Raw genomic sequence first — 15,439 nt, forward strand, 5'->3', positions numbered from 1 at the left:
TGGTCTTTTATTTTTTCGTCGGTGGGAGACTGCGAGGGTTTAGCCCTCAGGCTATGTTTGTACCTGTTTCGGTGTTCTCGTATGTGTGCGTGTGTTCATGTCCGTATTGTCGTGCCTAGTGTGGATCAATCGCATGCTTTAGCCCTTGATGGGACACTTTGAGAAAACATTGCTCACAGACTCTTCCCACAACCCCCTAGTGGACAGTACATGAGCATCAGCAATCCTTGTAAAGACGTCAAGGGAACCAAATAGCTCTACAGATTTATCATGTGTGTTACCAGCTCTGTACTGAAACAAATGAGAAAATAAAGGCCTTTTAATTACACTTCATTCTGATTATAATGTTGTTGTACGTTATTTAACACTGATTTTCTTCTCTGTTTGCTTTATTTCTTTAGCTCTGACAATGTGTAAGGAAGCAGAAATTTAATAAAAGATGGTACTGACTTCAAAAACCCTTTCAAAAAAGAAGTAAACTTCAAGTTTATTTTATTAGGTAAAATTCACATATATTTTCCAAGTATACTTAATGTAGTATAGGTGCCATAGTAAAGAAAAGTTAGATGTAAACTCACAGCTACTGTAGTAACACTTAAAAGCACGCCAATTTACTTCCAAGAAGTGTTTAAATAATACATGTACAAGTATACTACTAGTACACAGATATCACTGTGAAAAGGGATCAGTTGACTTAACTTAAAAAAAGTAAGTTATGTGAACTTGACCATTTTTTTAATTACATGAAGTTTATTTACTTGACACTTTTTTAAGTTATACATCTGATCACTTTTTGCAGTGTACATATAGTACACTTGAAAATTATAGTTTACTTAATAAAATGAACTTTAAGTTTATTTTTGTTAGGGAAAAGGAATAGATGGTCTGATAAGTAATGTCGGATAAATGCACACCTGGCATTACACATAAATGAAGTGTAATTTCTTCAGAGTTGCATAAGGACACCAACAACATTACAGTGAAGTGGTGGAACCTAAAATGGCTGTGTGATCATCCTGGCAGGCAGAGGGCAGCACTGCACCTAAAAAAGGCACTCGACTACATTTTCTGCATTTTACAGTGTTATTAATAATCGTAACAGGCAAACAACAAACACAATCATAAACAAAGTGCTGTGAGATTTGGTTCAAGGTTACAGGTTAAAAACAGTGGACAGTGAAAATAAACACAAAGCATTTGAAATGGCATATTATATGTGTGATGTGTTTTCTGTTTTATCCATATAGATACTCTTAATTACAAACAAAAAAGGCATAAATAAATATAAAACACATTCAATAATGGTGCCATCATGTATCCATTCTTCAGCCCGTCAGTTCATATATAAACACTACAATTGTAAAAGTAAACAGGAATCGAGTTAAAGGAGGGACATCATTCCTCAGTGGGAACATTCCTTTTAGAATGTTCTGGCAGAGCTTCTGAAGATCATACTGGACTATATTAGACCGCCTGCTTCAGGACAATTAGATTTGATAGATGATCAAATACTCTTTAAAGGAATGGCAGTTTGTACAGCTCTTCCCTGCTGAAAGGCCAGAAAAGTTGGTGAACAATGCTGTGGTTTGGATGCTTGTTGTGTGATACTGGTGTGCTGGTGTTCCCACAAAGCTTCTTAACAGCAAGTGTTTTCTAGTCAACCAGTTTCACCAAAAACCTAGTTGACCAGCCCCATAAAGTAAATTTTGCTGGTGATGTTTATGCTGGGTTACCATCTAATGTTCCAAAGTTGTTTTTCTTTTATTTATTTTTACTTTTCAGTAATGCCACAGAAGAACCATTTTCGGCTCCCCAAAGAACAATTCTAGAAAGAACCTTTTCTTTTTAATCAGCAGGAAATCACTTCATTTTTATTTATTTAATTTTTTGATCTCGTAATATTTAATGAAAATGTCATAACTGGTCTTTCCGGCTTCTACTTAGTGTTGTCACGATACTGGAATTTTGATACGATACCTTGGAAAATATCGATATTCTATATCATTTTCGATACCACAGGGAAATCTACATATACTGCCATTTATATATATTTTTATTATTATCACATCATTTTTGATAATTTGAGTACATTTGTTGCAATAGCTTGCACACAGCGCAGGGAGGCTTTATTGAAACTGAACTAAATTTACAAAAAAAAAAAAAAAAAAAAGATAAGTAAACAGTCAGTAATAAAATAATAAGTAAACAAATGGCAAACGATAACACAAATAAATAAATTAGAATATAGAGACAAATGAAATAAACAGCTGTACGTTTTTTTCAGGTGGGTCTAACAGTATAGAATTACATTATAGAGTTCAGGTAAGAATTACTACAGAAATTAAATAAAGTAACTAACACACAACCATCTACTCACACTCATTAACCCCCTCCCCCCGACATTCCATTCCTGTCATTTCATTCATATCTACAGTTAACCTGTATGCAATAAGTTTCAGCCTTTATATCTGTTGTTAAATGTTATGCCATATCAAAATATGTCAAGTCAATGTCATGTCATGTCATGTCTTTTGTCTAGTGTACGTATCTTTTGGTGTAGTACTCTTATGTCCATTGTATTGTTACATTTTGTTTGTAACTTCATTCTTGTTTAATAAAAAAAAAAAAAAAAAAAAAAAAAAAAAAAATTAAATAAAGTAAACAAATGTAAAAAATAACACTGGATACTCTTCAATTCTTACATTTAAAGTTAGGAAGGTTATTCAGTCAAGTGAGTTTCTCTTTTTATTTTGTTCTATGATTAATATGACAGACAGCAGCAGGAATATCAGGCTGCTGTCACTTTAAGAGCTTATGCACGGATCCAATATACTGTTACGCAACATGGTGTTTTCTTTCTCAACTATTTACGTTCCAAAACTGATTGTGTTACCTGAATACTCGCCAAGACGTGCATTTGGACATCATTTTGTGTGTATTTGCCCGTTTAAGCACAATAAGCAACGAAAAATAACCAAATTTGGTACTCGCAACCGCGAGCTGTTTGAGAGGCGGCTTTATGTGCGTACCACTTATATAGATCAGCGCAAAACCTGAATAAACTTATGCGCAACACCCGCAACCACATGCCAAGATTCAGGCACTGTAACATCAACACTATTCATCCGGAGCGAACAGAAACGAGTGAGTGAGAAGAGGCAAGTGTGTGTCAATGTGCTTTCAGAAAGAAGAGAGAGTGTATTGGTGTATCAGTACTGCAGATAATGAGTATTGTAATAAGTTTCAGATATTTAAACATTGATAAGTATCGAAATATCAATATATACAGTATTTGACAACACTAACTTCTACAATCATTAGGTCTGCTTAAATCCCACCCCTGCAAGCTCACGTTCATCTTCCTCCACTTTTGAGTGCCACCCACATCTCAAAATCAAATCAACAACCAATGCACAAAACCAATCCCACATTTCCTCTTCTGTCACAATATGGAAGAAAAGATCTGCTGCTACTTCCGTTTCAGCATGACTTCAATAATCTAAAGAACCTTTTTCCACAATAAAGAACTTTAGTGCAATGGAAAGGGTTCAATGGCTGTAAAAGGTTCTTCATGGAGCCATAGATGCCAATAAAGAACCTTTATTTTTAAGACCTTTAAACCAGCCTGGACCAGTGTGGACATTCATTCTGTTTTTTTTTTTTTTGGTTTTGTTTTTTTTCAGGATGAATTTTAGCACTTCGTACAATGATCTTGAAACATTTAGAGTTTAGAAAGGGCATTGAGAAAACATTCAATTCATCGGATGTTTTTGAGGGAGTTTTTAGGAACCAATGCTGTGGCTACAGTGTTATTTGAGAATCCTACTGCAAACACCAGGTCAACCCAGCTTTAGGTGGTGAAACCAGTTAACTAGTTTAAGTTGTGTTTTGGAACATTGTTAACCAACCAGGTCCTCACCAGCAAAAATGGATTATTAGCTCTGACCAGGTCAATTAAGGCCTCGATATACTTCAACTGGTGTGACGTAATTGCGAACAAAACCAGGCCAAAGCAAAGTTTGTTTGGAGTTCATTTTGGGAGTTTGAAAGAGCTTGCCAAAGTGAACTTTCCAGAAAAGTTTGCTTTGGGTGGTAATAACTTTGAACTACCACTGGTAGTTTGACATCAGGAAAGGTATTTAAAACTTGTATTTACCCCTAAGTGAAGAACGAAAAATAACTTTGCTGTGAGTATATTGAGGCCTTTAAGATGGTTGACCTCAGCTCCACTAGCAAGTAGTCAAGCTGGTCAACCACCTCAACCAGTTTAAGCCAGAATACATGTAAATTCAGCTACCATCTTAAGCAAGTTTTAGCTGTATTTTGTAAGCAGGTGGTTACTTTCTTTCTTCTCAGGAATACAAAAGAAGACATTTTGAAAAATAAAGAGTTTTGGTGACCACTGAATTTCATTTGTATTAACAAAAGCAACACTTGAGACATTCCTCAAAACATTTACTGTTATGTTCCACAGAAGATAGGAAGTCACACAGGTTGGGAACAACATGATGACAGAATTTTCATTGATGGGTGAACCATCCCTTTAACCTTGGAGCTGCTGCACCAAGAGTAAGAGATGACACAAACCATTCCCAGACAATGGTCGGGTTGAAGTCAATGTGAAGTTCTCAGATTTGGTCTCTCTCTCTGTTCAGCGTTTCTCCTCCCTCTTCAACCGGACGTCCTCACTTGGAAAGTTTACTGATGACTCTGATTAAGGCTCCATTCTCATCTTTCAGCCGCTGGTTATCAGACTTGAGTTCTGTCAAAACCTGAGATTGATGAGAGACGAGATTGAGAGAGATGAACGCTTTTGATTATTAACTTCAGATCTATTTAGTGTCCATGTGAAATCAAAATTGCGATGCCCATGAGATAGGGATACACTTTATGATGAATAAAATAGTTCTTGCAGACTACTCTTATCTCATAATCTCATGTGACTGAATTTGGTTTTATTTGTAAAAAGCATGATTCATTACTCAAACATGATTCAAGTAATCAAACATGCAACGGATGCTAGATCATAGATTCAAATGGGCCTTTATAAAGTAATGGCAGTATCACGGCCATGTGAATGTGTGCTCATGCATAAAGAGGGGAGACCCCTTCTCCTACTTCAGTGAGTAAAATAGTGCCAGAACTACAAACACTTTAATGGGTGAGCAAACCCAGCCACTCATGCCTTCATATCACATTTTTCGAAACATAAAAAAACATTTAAACTTTCGGAAAAAACAACAACAATTGTGCTAACTCACTTTTAGAAATAGCCAGCACACAAAAAGAGGCTCATAGCACTGTGGACAGTACTGGCATTCAGCATGAATAGGATACAATTTAATGTCCTGCTAGGTTTTTAAAGTCAACATGAAATCAAAATTGAAAAAAAAAGAAGAAAAAATTTAAATCTTGCCGTGTTTATTATAAATTATTTATCTGTGCACATCATTTTATTTTTTTAATATTCATGTCTCCTTGTAATCTTTAATCAAAGTAACTTCCCATCCCTCTTGCAGCAGCATCTCTTCTCTTCTCTGATGATGTGTTTACTGGCGTGAGGGCGGGGCAACCTGTCACTCACAAGAGATCCACCAATAGCAAACCACAACCATCCAACCATCCAATCAAATCCCCATGTACAAAATCATGTCCCACCCTACATTTATTCTTGTTCATGCTGGCTTTAAGCAATAAATGAACAAATCCCATGTTTTTTAGAAATATTTTTTTTTACTCATGAGTACAAAGTTACTCATTCTATCATTATTCTGTTTGTGTAATTTTGAAAATGATTTGATTTACTTTTTTACTAACTGTGTGCAATATTGGTATCCAATATTCTGTAACCAGTGAGTTTATGTGTTCACAGAGACTGTGAATGTGAAGCTACAGCGGCTGTGAATTGATTTGGACATTGCTGGAGTGTAGAGGCGTTTGGTCATGGGTTTAGAAGATCTATAAATATCTTCAAAGCCATCGCCTGCAGGAGGAATGTGAGGGGCTGCCCTTCCCCAGACCCAAGAGAGAAAGAGCGAGAAAGAAAGAATGGACGAAAAAGCTTTACCAATGCAAAAGAAACAAATGAAAGAGCGAGACCTGCCTGAGAGGTGTGTAGCAGAGGGGCAGAGGAAGAGGACTACAGGGTGCAGCGGAGAACAGGAGGGAGGAAGGGACAGAGAAGCGAGCAGAGGACTAGAGATCCTCCGACTCGGGGAGAGAGGCCGTCTGAGAGAGGCGGGCGAGGGTGCGCAGCATGGCTTTGTTCTCCACTAGGAGGCGCGCGTTCCCCCTGCGGAGAACCTGCAGTCGAGCCAGAGCAGGAAGGGTCTGGAGATACAGAGAGACCCAGACATGATGAGGGCGAGAGCGAGTGTAAGAGAACATCAAACAGGGTTTGGGAACAAAAATGGACAGCATTAGTGTGCTTGGGTTAGTTAAAGCAAAGTCAACATGAAATCCAATTTAACCCTATCAATTTGTTCTTATTCATCAATGCACATCATACACAAGCAAATTAAAAAATATATTTAGTTATAATAGTTCATCCAAATGTACATTCTCTGCCTGTGAATTGGCTTTTCAGCTGACTTCAATCCAGTGGCAAACTGCAGATCTGGATTGCCATCCACAAATAGTGATGTCACGCATTATCATTCTTAATAATTAAGTACACTGGGTAAAAACAGTGGGTAACACTTTATTTTACAGTGACTTTGTAATAGGAATTTAGGCATAATTACATGCAACTCACCCTAAACCTAACCCTAATCCTAAACTCTATAGTAAGTACATATAGTTCATCATTAATATTGCTCAGTACTTAAATGTATTATAATAAGGACACTAAAATAAAGTGTAACCAAATATTGTGTACTATCAATGATTATAGTAATGATGTGCATATTAAAATGTTAAAACATTCTGTGAAATATGTTATCTATATATATATATATTAAATTATATTATTATATGAAGTAAATATTACATTAAATATTCAGTTAATCTTTCTACTGTATATTTATGTCATTCAGAAAGTGTTAAGTATTAAGTAATCGTTCACCCTGGTCCAGAAAAGTGAAATGATTAAATATGATGTAATAAATTAACTAAACACTCATATATAGTAGATAGCATTTCATATCTGTTTGTAATCTTATTATGCTTCAAACTTAAAGGCTTTTTAAAAACTTTTTCCAAGTCAAAATTCTAAGCTTGTCTTCACAAGCTTTCCTTTTATTGTTAAAAGCTACTGTTATACGGCTTTCTACAAGTTCATTTAATTATTTTTCCTTACAATCAAATTTGAATTGCAATTCTGCATCCTGTTTGCTTTCTCAATTAAAATTCAGGAGATGAACTGGAATATTAGGTTAATTCTGAATGGCACAAAGTCTTCATCTGATTGGTTGAATTCTACAGGATGTCCAGGAGACGTGTGTGTCGCGTTCTTTATCGTTTCGCCTGGAAACAAATGTCGTGACACCAAAATCCCTTGTGGAAGAAGAAAGCCATTGGGTTTACAACTGTGACAATGAGCGCTTACCAGGATCAACTAAATGCTGAATTTTAAAAGTATGTGAAGTTCGCAGCTCCATTGTTCCAGTAAACTTGCACAACGTTCTTGAATGAACAATTTATTAGATGCACGCCAGTCTGTTATTGTAGGGACGTCGACTTTAAATTTTCACGCGCCTAAACATGATGCGGAACAAAAAGAACTGAAGAGCGTTACATGTCGGATAAACGCCCTTTTGGGCGGTCCTTGGCCAATGAAAGCTGCGTAGAGTCCAAACCTTCTAGGTTAAAACTGCTTCATATAGACACATTTAACCATAATAATTATGTCACATTATGAAAGTAAAATGAGCATTTCATGTTGACTTTTAGAATGGGAACATAAGCATGCAAAGACAATCAGCTGAGAACATAAATCTGAGTTGGATAAACTACAGACACAAAGCACATGCAACTGTAGTCATTCACAAAAAGGACAGGAGAACAGGCCTGCACACATCTTCATGACCACTTACATGAAATCAAATCAAGCTTTTTACTAAGGGAAGTTCTGCCATCAGCTTTTAAACAGTAGTAATCACCACTATTTTGTTCTATAAAAGCCTCACACAGCGCAGTGTGGAGATTAATGATCGACGTGAGGCATTTGTGGTCAACCTCAGAAACTTCCTGAACCAGCATGTGGAGAAACCCTGAGGTTTGACACCGTTTCCAAACGTGGTTTCACGGCTTACGGCTCTGGGACCAGGCCGTTGAGTTTCTCCAATGCATGAAAACCAACAGAGAACTGCAAGGCATCCAGCATCTCTTCATAGCGCTTTCATGATTCATTGTTTTGTCTCTACAGATATTTGAACAGGTGTATTCTCTAAAATGACGTATTGCTTTGACAAACAGAGGTAGGCATGTCATATCAGGCATCTCAGTTAGCCATGACTCAATTTGTCACAACATGGTTTCTAGATGTGTTGAGGACAAATGGCTGAGGCATCCATTTGTCCTCAACACATCTAGAAAGCATGTTGTGACAAATTGAGTAAAATCCTTTACTCAGCAGCTCTGCTACAATAAAGGTTCCCCCTTTATAAAGGTTGCAAAATGTGTTTGTTTGTTTTTGCACTGATGCCATGAACCGTTTTTGGTTCCCCAAAAAACATTTTAGTAGACAACATTTTAAAAATCTAAAAGAACCCTTTTCTGCCCCAAGGAACCTTTTATGCTTTTAGGTTCTTCATGGAACCATCTGTGCCAGTAAAGAGCCTTTATTTTAGCTTAAATCTGTGATATGAATAAATAGTGCTCATAAACAGCTGCTGATATAGTATTCTCAATTGAACCGGAGTAGAGGTTTGGATTCTGAAACAGTATTCAATACATTATAAGTTTAAAGGAGAACTCTGGTCAATTTTAACATTGAGCTCATTTTTTTGTAAATTTGGAGTGCTGTCAATACAGAGAACAACGACAAAAATCGGTGTTGCCTACACCGTGTTATCCTCTTTTTAAAATTTGCACCCTGTTGACTTCAATGATTCCTTCAGAGTGAACGCGGGTGAATCTGACTGCAGTAGACGTGAAAGATATGAATAAAAATGATGTTATTTCAGCCAGCGCAAATACCTGTATTTACATCCTGTTTTCGGTCGAAGTCCACAGTAATCGATTGTCGAGTTCACGCGCATATGTTTAGTACGTATGATCATGCGCCCGAACTCGACAATCGACTACTGTGGACTTCAACGGAAAACAGTATGTAAATACAGGTATGTGCACTGGCTGAATTAACATCACTTTTATTCATATCTTTCACGTCTACTGCAGTCAGATTCACCCGTGTTCACTCTGAAGGAATCACTCACATGACCTGTGCACTTGTAATGACACATCAAGGATGTTAAGAGGCTAAAAGCAGGTTTAAATATTGCCCCATTGAAGTCAACAGGGTGCAAATTTTAAAAAGAGGATAACACGGTGTAGGCAACACCGATTTTTGTCGTTGTTCTCTGTACTGACAGCACTCCAAATTTACAAAAAAATGAGCTCAATGTTAAAATTGACCAGAGTTCTCCTTTAACAAGAGGATGGAGTTTGCCGTTAGCATGTTGCTAAGCCAACAACTACGATAAGCATAAAACGCTATATAAACTGCCCGGCCAAAAAAAAAGTTGCTGTTTGGATTAAAATATACAAATGTCTATGATTGGATCATTATTGTAGTCATTATTATGTTTCTATCATGTTATATGTTTGGCAACAGTTCTTCTAACCCTAGAAATAAATGTGATGTTATTTCCATCAAGAGGTGCATCAATTTTTGGTCAATATCTTGTATTGACAATGCAAGAGTCCAGGACTCTGGGAAGTCTTCTCCAGCACATCCCAAAGACTTTCAATTCATTTAAACTACATTAAATATGAAATTTAATTAAGAGATAGGAGCTGTACTTGCATGACTGAAATAGCGGAAGAGTGGCGTTTCAAAGATGGCCGTCAACTGAAATGACTTGCATTAAAGGGACTTTGTTAATATTCAGCAATATTATTGATTTGACAGCACTGACTTTTGGATTAGAGCAAATTAACTGAATTGAGCTGCATGATGACATTATTGCTTTATGCTTTGAATTGAATTTTGCAACATTTACACTGTTATTGAACTGAACTGAAACAACATTGAACTGAATTAAACTGAATAACAACACTTTCTTCTATAGAGCTGCTTATAGCTGAAGTGAACTCATTTTATAATTTATTATTTTTACACAGTTATTGAATTGAACTGAATCAACACTGAACTAAATTGAGCTGAATAACCACACTCTCTTCTGTAGGGCAGCTTATAACTGAATTGAACTTGTTTCATAATATATTAACTTTACAGTTATTGAAATGAACTGAATCAACACTAAACTGAACTGAGCTGAATAACGACACTATTATCTTCTGTAGAGCTGCTTATAACTGAATTGAACCCATTTCATTGATGAACTTTACAGTTATTGAACTGAACTGAATCAACACTAAACTGAATTGAGCTGAATAACGACACTATTATCTTCTGTAGAGCTGCTTATAACTGAATTGAACCCATTTCATTGATGAACTTTACAGTTATTGAACTGAACTGAATCAACACTAAACTGAATTGAGCTGAATAACGACACTATTATCTTCTGTAGAGCTGCTTATAGCTGAATTGAACCCATGTCATTAATGAACTGTACACAGTTAATAAACTGAACTGAATCAACATTGAACTGAATTGAGCTGACACTAATCTTTAGAGCTGCTTTACAGCAGAATTTGTATGTCTCATATATAATGAATTTTGATAATTGACTACGTTGTTTTCCTGTGTATTACTGTGAAGCTGCAATGAAACAATCTGTACTGTATAAAGGTGACTTGACTCGTTGTCTTTACAGGATAGTAAGCCTGCTATCAAGGAATTACAGTAAGAGATCAAGTTATTTTGAGAGCTTTACAGAGAAAAAAATAGAGTATGAATACAAATGTGTGACTAAGAGAGACATAAAGTGATCTAAATGACCCACACCATGTTGTACTGCCGTGAGTAATGGGTGTGTATTGGTGTGTGTGAGCAGGCAACCACGCGTGGGGCAAAACCACTCACCATCTGCCCCTCTTTCCCCCAGTCCAGCTGAGGATGAACTCAGGACTGGTAGCGAAACCTCACTGAGGGCGTCTGCTGGGGCAACAGTGACATCACTGATCAAACAAACACAAGTGCTTCTCATTTCTAATGTTGAAGTGAGAGTCTGTTGGACCTACCCATCAGCGTTTGAATAGCTGCATAAATACATTTTATCCCCTCCATGGTGTTCTGGGATTAAAGCTCTTTGCACATTTGCAATATAAATGACACTGTCATCCGCATATCTTGCCCGAATCTAATCAACTTTGAACTAATCTGAGTCGAAACAGCCCAGAAACCTTGTTTCCTCAATTGCAACATGGATGATTTATCCTAGTAAGCCTGGCAGACTACAGCAGCAGCAGATATCTCATCTGCCTCACACTGATCTAGCCTTTCATACATTTGGCACTGTGTTCTTCTTGGCCCCTCAAAATGCCAGCTATGTGCAATTACTGCTGGAATGCTGAACAAAAGCCGTGCCGTGTCTCTGTGCTGGATTCGGTTTGGCCCCGGCGTAGCTGGAACTAGGTCACCATGTATTACTGCAGCTGTGAGATGCTACAGAGCTTCGCTGACAGCACTGATGCAGAGCGCAATGTAGCAAGCATGGTGGCGGCAGAGTCGGCTAACGTGGGTTAAAACAGGCATGGTAGATACATTAGCTGTTAAACTTAAACTACGAGGGATCTGAACTTTTCATCAGTTAATTCAAACAAACTGTCCTTGTAAATTTTGAGGTTAACATGCTCTCGAAAGTCACCCCACCTCAGGCTCAGAATAGTACAGCAAAGCCACGTTTAATAGACATTTTCCTTTTACCTTTAATTCTTCTTCCATGTCTGAAACCTTTTTCTCCAATGCTTCTTTTTCCTACACAAGCAGACAAAAAAAATCATATTACAATTTTTAAAATAAACTATAAAATAATAGATAGAATCAAACAAGTGACTTTATATTAGGGGTCTTTAACTACTATGTACTTGCATCAAGAAAGTTAATTGTTAGGTACAATGTCCTTGTGTTCATTCTGTATTGCAGTGTAATTGTATATTAAAGTAATGAGTAATAAGAATTAACTGCATGTACTTTTTATAGGGTTGAGGTTAGGATTGGGGTTTGGTTTAGGGTTAGTTGCATCCCAGACAGCAACATAGTGTTGGCCCAAATCCGGCCCACATCTGGTACAAGATTCGGATTTGGCCCGACACTATATTGATGTCTGGGATGTAAGTATGCACATTTTATAGTAATTACTATAGTCACTGCATGTAATGTGTAACAAGGACACTGTAAAACAAAGTAATAATGTAACAATGCCAAAGTGTTACCCAAAACACTTGCTGATACAGGTGGTTAGGGACAGGTTTGGTGGTATGGGTAGGGTTAAGGGTGGGATAAGGTGTAAGGTGTGTCATTATATATGTGATTATATAAATTAATTACATACAGGCATTTTAAAATATAAGTACAATGTAAAAAAAAAAAAAAAAAAAAAAAAAACATGTACACAATAAGTGCATTGTTTCAAACTATTAATCTAAATGTTAGTACAGTAAATAAAAATGTATTTAAATAATTAATAAATTGATGTAACAATAATTGATTAATTTTCCATATGCATATTTATCCAAATGAAATTAAATGAAATTAAAATCAAGATGTTAAAGCAGAATAAAGAATTTTAAACAGTTAGGAAACATTGTTTATTGAGGTACTGTGAGAAGAGCATGAAGGAACATCAGGTCATGATCTTAACCAACACTGAAGAGAACATTCCTCAGAAAGTTTCAATAAAGATTATATAATGATGATATATATATTATATATATATACCCTTTTCTCTGATTCAAATACAGTGGACCTCTCTGATAGTCTGTCCTGCTTCTGAAACACATTCACGAAAGATTAATGAGCAAAAGAGAATTGCAAACAGAAACAAAACTGTAAAGGAACAAAATGAAGGTGCTTTAATTCAAAGTAAAATATGTAAGAAGCAATTACTGCTGGACCAGTATCTAGATATATTATTGGCTTTTTTTCACAGCTTGTGATTCCTTACAGATGCTGTGAGTTTTACCAAAGCCAGACCCTCTGGAGCCCGACTGGATTCAGAGGGCCAGTGTGTGCTTTTGTTTTTAATACAGGCTCTCATACTGTTCTCTCACCTGTGCGACTCTGTCAAGCTGTGAGCGGATTTTGGTGAGCTCCAGTTTGCTGTCGTCCAGTCTGGACTTCAGCTTCTCATTCTCGGCCAGTGCGTCCTCATACAGCTGATAAAGTGAAACAAACAAGAAGAGACTAAATTAGCATCTCCACTGGGAGCTGCTTTCCTGGCGCTGGTCAACAGAAGACTTCTAATGGTCTGCACTGGATAAACAAAGAATGCTATTAACTATTAAAAAGGAACTTCACATTAAAACATACGTACTACTTGGATTTGACTATATTTGGATGTAAGATGAAAGTTGTTTGTCATATAACTGGGTTGACTTTGGGGATAGTATTTGAGGAAAAATATCTATAATGAACGTCATTAAGTATTTTATTAATCAAAGGGATCCTGACCTTCTTATAGTCCTTGCTGGCAGAGTTGTCGTCTGTTTTGCTCAAAGATGCGAGTCTGTTCTCTCGGCGTGTGTATGTGCCGGTCCGAGCTGACAGCCGGTCTGACGGAGACTCCACTCCACTGGAGTCGGACCTGCTCATTCACATCAATCACTTAGTAAGCAATTTTTATGAATTTATCTATCAGCAAAAAGAAGCACATTAGAGAATAATGTTTTTAGACAAAGAACAGAGAATCTTACCTTGACACCCGGTCTTGCTGCAAAGGAAAAAAAAAAGTTTGATTAATTATTGCTAGTTGTCATTTAACATAAACAAAAACGCACCAGAACATATGGTGACACTTTAGTTTAGGGTCCAATTCTCACAATTAACTAGTTGCTTATTAACATGCATATTACTAGGATATTGGCAGTTTATTAGTACTTATAAAGCACATATTAATGCCTTATTCTGCATGATCATATTCTACATCCCGTAATCCTACCAATACCTAAACTTAACAACTACCGTACTAACTATTAATAAGAAGTAATTAGGAGTTTACTAAGGCAGAAGTCATAGAGGCATATAAGTCATATTGAGAGTTGGACCCTAAACTAAAGTGTGACCAAAATATCGTCATTTGTGTTTCCAAGATGAAAGAAAGTCTGTTGGGTGTGGAATGACATGAAGGGGAGTAAACGATGACAGAATTTGGTTAAACGTTATTACTATGGTCCATATATATTATCTGCAAGAACATAATAAAAAATATATGCGTAACACTTTACAATAAGGTTCATTAGTTAACATTAGTTTACTACATTAGTTAACAACATGAACTAATAATGCATGTACTGCATGTACTGTATACAGCATTTATTAATCTATGTTCATGTTAATTTCAACATTTACTAATACTTTATTAAAATATTGTTAACATTAGTGAATGCACTGTGAACTAACAATGAACAGCTGTATTTGTATTAACTAACATTAACAAAGATTAACAAATACAGTGACAAATGGATTGCTCATGGTTAGTTCATGTTAGTTAATACATTAACTAATGTTAACTAATGAACCTTATTGTAAAGTGTAACCAAATATATGTTTTTAAGATTTGAAGTACACTACAAGTGTACATTTCATATAATTAAGTGCAATTCTTGTTTCAAAGGGCCAGGTTTGTTTTGCATTGCATTGATCTAATCACTTATCTGAATACCAAAGCTATTTGATGTGGGCAAATCGAAGCGGTTTTCTGATTGGATGATTATCCGACCAGCCTGATCAGATCACAGTGATCGTGTGTTACGTAAACAGAAGAGGGTTTAGGTGCGTCTGAACATGATTGAGTAGGAACAGCAGGTCAGACTGAGTCTGCTAGACCTCTTAGTCTGTCAATGGGAATCTGCCAATGCAAGAGTATGATATCATGTCGTCGCAAACTTGTGCATATGTGTGTCTTCATAAAAATGACATTATGTCGCAGAGTGTTTTTTATTACACCCACTTCCTCAGTTGAAATCACACCAACTCCTGTTAGCAATGACAGCACAAAAAGTTCATTTAAGGAGGTTTTGTTCTCTAATAAATGTTCTATTGTAATAAATTTGTATCCGATAAAGAATACTCTCCTACATTTTCCTTGTATAAGCATATAAATCAGTTTGTGTTTATGGGAGCTAATCTTGTAATCTTCTGAAAGACTAT

The 15,439-nt window shown here is 36.4% G+C and overlaps 1 protein-coding gene and 1 long non-coding RNA gene across 9 annotated transcripts in view; one reads left to right on the forward strand and one right to left on the reverse strand.

Moving 5' to 3' along the window:
• Positions 1-459: 459 nt before the first annotated feature.
• On the forward strand, positions 460-3,880 carry LOC307145464. Its single transcript, XR_013818961.1, has 2 exons — positions 460-2,350; positions 2,659-3,880. It is a non-coding gene; the product is annotated as an uncharacterized lncRNA (long non-coding RNA).
• Positions 2,664-15,439, reverse strand: part of ppp1r12b (protein phosphatase 1, regulatory subunit 12B) — a 29,915-nt gene continuing 17,139 nt past the window's right edge. The window contains exons 2-9 of one of the 8 annotated variants that reach the window (XM_079848630.1): positions 13,984-14,000; positions 13,742-13,874; positions 13,342-13,446; positions 13,010-13,060; positions 11,996-12,046; positions 11,153-11,224; positions 6,104-6,330; positions 3,681-4,772 (exon numbers count right to left, since the gene is read on the reverse strand). In XM_079848630.1, the coding sequence (XP_079704756.1) occupies positions 11,192-11,224; positions 11,996-12,046; positions 13,010-13,060; positions 13,342-13,446; positions 13,742-13,874; positions 13,984-14,000 (390 nt within the window). In that variant the 3' untranslated portion in view covers positions 3,681-4,772; positions 6,104-6,330; positions 11,153-11,191. Of the gene's footprint in view, positions 4,773-6,103; positions 6,331-11,152; positions 11,228-11,995; positions 12,047-13,009; positions 13,061-13,341; positions 13,447-13,741; positions 13,875-13,983; positions 14,001-15,439 lie in introns of all 8 variants that reach the window. The other 7 variants (XM_079848627.1, XM_079848629.1, XM_079848626.1 and 4 more) reach the window with 7 other exon arrangements.

Source organism: Squalius cephalus, assembly GCF_949319135.1.
Source record: "Squalius cephalus genome assembly, chromosome: 18".
NCBI classification, from domain to species: domain Eukaryota; kingdom Metazoa; phylum Chordata; class Actinopteri; order Cypriniformes; family Leuciscidae; genus Squalius; species Squalius cephalus.